The following is a 4,434-nucleotide window of genomic DNA, read 5'->3' on the forward strand; positions in this document are numbered from 1 at the left end:
GGCAGTCCTTTCATAACTTTCACATTTAAAAGAAACCTCAAATTTCTAGTGATGTCATAAAAGGTCTAAAAATAATACAGATTTACTTATACCCCTGGTTGTTCTCGTTATTCAAAAATGAAGTTTAAAAATAGTAGTAAAGTGGGCCAATTTTATTTTGTTCATAATCAATACATGATTAGATTAAAATAAGTTGTAAATGTGAGGCTCTGGAACCACTTCAAATTTTCTTACAGAACAAAAGAACTAGAAAATAATAGATTCCAGAAAAATAAAAACTAAACTTTTACTGTATTTTTAAAGAATTTTTGGAAAGATTTATGTCCTATTTTATCAAAAGAAACATCTCTCTAAAATTAACCAGGTCTAGTTATGCCTGAAGGCTAGAAATGAAATAACTAACAGTATGCAGTTATTAACATCACTTATTATAGTGGTCACAAATAGAGAATCAGTAATAATTCAGACTCTGAAGCATAAGAGAAAATAATACAAAAACAACAGAGAACTATCTTATATTGCAAAGCAAATTAGAATAGGGAATTCTACTCTAAATTATTTTTTGCCTCACTTCCCAGAAACAAACAAAATCATAGGCTGTTTTTCACTAAATATTTCACACCATTTTCTAAAGGTACAACTTATTTAAAACGCCTTTGAATTTGTAAGCTTCCCTCAATTCTTCAGTAAACCACCGTTCGCTTCCAATCTTGATAAATACATTCTGCAGGAAAACAAAATGAATTTACCACAGAGTAAACAAAGTACTTATATCTTACAAAATTCCTATTAAGATTACCCTTACTCAATGCTGTCTTTCAAAACAACAACAGCAACTTTACAGTAGATTACACATGAAACCCTGTAAGATTTGGGATGAATTTCTTTTAATCTCTGCCTCTACCTCCACCCTCGGACTGGTAGCACTGCTTATTAATCTTTTAATTCACTCAGATGACACCTCTTCACTGAGAAAAATGAGAGAGAAAGAATAATAAAATCACTTACCCTTCCTTAGACATTCTCAAAGATCTACTTCCTCTGGATGAGAATACAGGATCAACAAACAAGCTTCACTGATCTCTTGAGAACTGTAGCTCATTTGTTAAAGCACAGAGAACTCAGGCCCTGAGAGGCCCAACACATTTGGGCACAATGCCGAACCCTAACTAGGCAATATCTCAGTGACCAATATCCTCAGCTTTAAATACTTGAAAACTTAAGAATAATTTTTTAAAAATTTCGAGACTAGGAAAAATAACTAATGGCCTGAACTGTTTAAGGCTGGCCAGTTAAGGAAGGAGACAATCCAGATGGCAAGTTCCCGTAAGAGACACGAATCGTTACTGGCAAACACAGAAAAAGCAAATTTACCCCCTAATGAGGCCCTCCAACAGTACGCAAACAATGTGAGTTTCACAGAATCAAGCAGCCCTGGTCGGTCAAAATCATTTTTAGTTTACTCTGGGAGCAAAAAACACAGGATAAATAATTTTATGTTTTAATTATTAGTTTAGTTATTTCCTCCCTCAGAAAATGAACAATGTGAATGACAAGAGAAGGAAGTATGTGCCGATCATATTACAGGAGGAACCTAAAGTATTTCCACAGTGAGGTTATTTTTTTTCTGATTTCATTAACTGCTTTTAAACAAAACATCTGTGTTCACAAATATTTCACTTAATCGCCTGAAAATTTCAGCTCATGTGAAAAGATATTTACAGATCCTTGGCATATGGGGGATAAATCCAGAACATTCTAAAGGTTAATGCCAAATCTCAGAGCAAATTGAGCTTTGAAAAAAAATCTGTAACATTCCTGCCTCCTGACCAATATAATGCATAGGGAAGAAATAAATAAGTCTGCTAAAGTCTAAGAACGTTGAGATGGCAAATAAATCCTCCTAGTGGTGGTTCAAATTAAAAATAAAATACATGTATCTTAAAGAACTACTACTTGAATTAAGGCTTAAAATTTTAAAAAGCTTTATCCCTTTAAATATTACCTAACTATCTTACCATAAAGCTTCTATTTGTTATTAAAATGTTTAAATAGTTACTAAGTAATTAAAAGCACTACTAAATACTATAAACTTAAATGTAGGGATACAAGACTTTAAGGTAGAAAACATAAAAAAGAAAAAAACAGAAGAAAATTATTTTCAGTTTATTTAGAAAAGCAGTATGGTGTAATGGAAAGATCATGGGCACCAGAAGAACTAAGGCTTAAATTCCAGCTCCTCCACTTTCTGGCTTTGGAACTTTGAATAAGTTACTTAACCTAAGCCTGAGCGTTTTAATCTATAAAAGGGAAGATAACATCTGGTAGGGATGTTGTCCGTCATATGTAAGCACTCCAAGAACTACTATTGAGGGTAGGGGAACAGGAAAAGCAACTGGATTATCAGGCATTGCCTCATTAATATATCTCTTGGGAAATACTTTTAAAAAAAATTTAAATCTCAAGTTTTACACAAATATGAAGGATTTCCATTGACTATCCTCAAAGCAAATTCCATAACTACAAGAATACAAATTGAATATGGAAAAATGATCTAATCCTTAAGGGTGCCAACTTCCCATGGATTCCCTAGATTTTCAGCTTGTGGTATCACAGCTCAGTGCAGTGGAAATAAATGTAATTACTATTTTAAGACTTTACTACTGGCAAAGACAAAGGAAAACAAAAATTCTCACTTGAACTGAGGGTACACACTTACAGGAGCTTCCTGTGCAAAAGGTAAGGCATTGTCTAAAGATGACTAGCTCTTAACTCCATGCATATATTAAACAAATACTTACTGAATGTCTGTGTGCCAGGTACCAGTAATACAAAGATACACTTGGCAGTCCTTGATTTTAAGAAGCTAGTGAGAAGGTCCATTCAAAAGCAGTTATGAAGTAGTGTATAACACTAGTATTGGAGATACGTACAACAGAGAGGGACATATAGATCCTCTTGGCTGAGTCTTATTGAAAGTTAGGATGAGATACTGTTTTTTAAAACTGACACTGTGCTAAGCTCTTTATTACCTCATCTAATCTTTACAGTAACTCTATGAGGTAGAAGTTATTCCAGTTTCAAAGATGACAAAATTAAAATTTACAAAAGTTAAATGCTGTGATTCTAAAGAAATGGAACAATCCAAAATGCCAACCGTAGGCCCATGATCTTAATCACCATGCTAAAAGTATTAGCAGCAAGCTAAGAGGAAAAGAGGTCTCCAACAGAAGAGGAACCATGAACAAAAAGCAAAATGACATAAATATCATGATGTGTGAATAAAAACAAAGCTATGAGCCTGGGAAGTCAAGGCTGCAGTGAGCCATGATCACGCCACTGCACTCCAGCCTGGGTGACAGAGTGAGACCCAGTCTTAGAGGAAAAAATAAAGCTAGATACAGTTGAGTTGACAGAACACAGAATCTGAGGAAGAGAACTGCTCAACACACAAGTGGACAGAAAAAGATCAGTCTTAGAGAGTCTTAGTGGGGTTAAAATTTATCCTGTTGCATGCTCGATGTGATATCACTAAAGGTTCTAAGCAGGATTCTAACATAATTTAAAAAATGAATTTGGCCAAGTGCCATGGCTCACACCTGTAACCCCAGCGACTCAGGAGGCAGAACTGGGAGGACTGCTTGAGGCTAAGAGTTTTAGACCAGCATGGGCAACATACAAGATCCTGTCTCTACAAAAAAATTTTACAAATTAGCCAGGTATGGTGGCATGCACCTGTAGTCCCAGGTACTCGGGAGGCTGAGGTGTGAGGATTACTTGAGCTCAAGGTGACTGCAGTGACTTATGACCATGCCATTACACTCCAGCCTGAGCAACAGAGTGACACTCCATCTCTTGAAAAAAAAATTTTTTTGAGGAGGACAAGACTGAAGGTGTAGAGACCTACAGGGGATACTGCCATAATCTAGGACAGTGATAACAAGGGCCTGGACTATGGCAATACTATCAGGAATGAAAAGGCCAGAGTCTAGAAATAATTAGATTCATTTTAAAGTATGCATGTGTGCTTAAATAAGACATTAAAATTTGAGCATGATGACTGTATTATTCCTCACTTCTTGGATCTATAGTAGTAATATTTAGAAATGCTTCCTAATGGATGTAGTAACAATTAAAGTTCTCTTTTAAAAAGCTTTCAAGGGGCCACGCGAGGTGGCTCATACCTGTAATCCCAGCACTTTGGGAAGCTGAGGCAGGCGGATCACCTGAGGTCAGGAGTTCGAGGACCAGCCCAGCCAACGTGGCGAAACCCCATCTCTACTAAAAAGACAAAATTAGCCGGGCGTGGTGACGCATGCCTATAATCCCAGCTACTCAGGAGGCTGAGGCAGGAGAATCGCTTGAACTCAGGCAGAGGTTGCGGTGAGCTGAAATTGTGCCATTGCACTCCAGCCTGGGCAACAAGAGCAAAAC

At 36.5% G+C, this 4,434-nt stretch overlaps 1 protein-coding gene across 3 annotated transcripts in view; it reads right to left on the reverse strand.

Annotated features, from left to right (window-relative positions):
* The window catches only part of NT5C2 (5'-nucleotidase, cytosolic II), a 106,796-nt gene that overhangs the window by 74,577 nt on the left and 27,785 nt on the right, over positions 1 to 4,434 (reverse strand). Inside the window, exon 1 of one of the 3 annotated variants that reach the window (XM_011977495.1) lies at positions 1,009 to 1,495. The exons of the other annotated variants lie outside the window; for them this stretch is intronic. Coding sequence (XP_011832885.1) covers positions 1,009 to 1,022 — 14 coding nt within the window. The 5' untranslated portion in view covers positions 1,023 to 1,495. Of the gene's footprint in view, positions 1 to 1,008; positions 1,496 to 4,434 lie in introns of those variants that run through there. 3 annotated transcript variants of the gene reach the window in all.

The sequence above is a fragment of the Mandrillus leucophaeus genome, unplaced genomic scaffold (genome assembly GCF_000951045.1).
Source record: "Mandrillus leucophaeus isolate KB7577 unplaced genomic scaffold, Mleu.le_1.0 Scaffold18, whole genome shotgun sequence".
Taxonomy (NCBI): Eukaryota; Metazoa; Chordata; class Mammalia; order Primates; family Cercopithecidae; genus Mandrillus; species Mandrillus leucophaeus.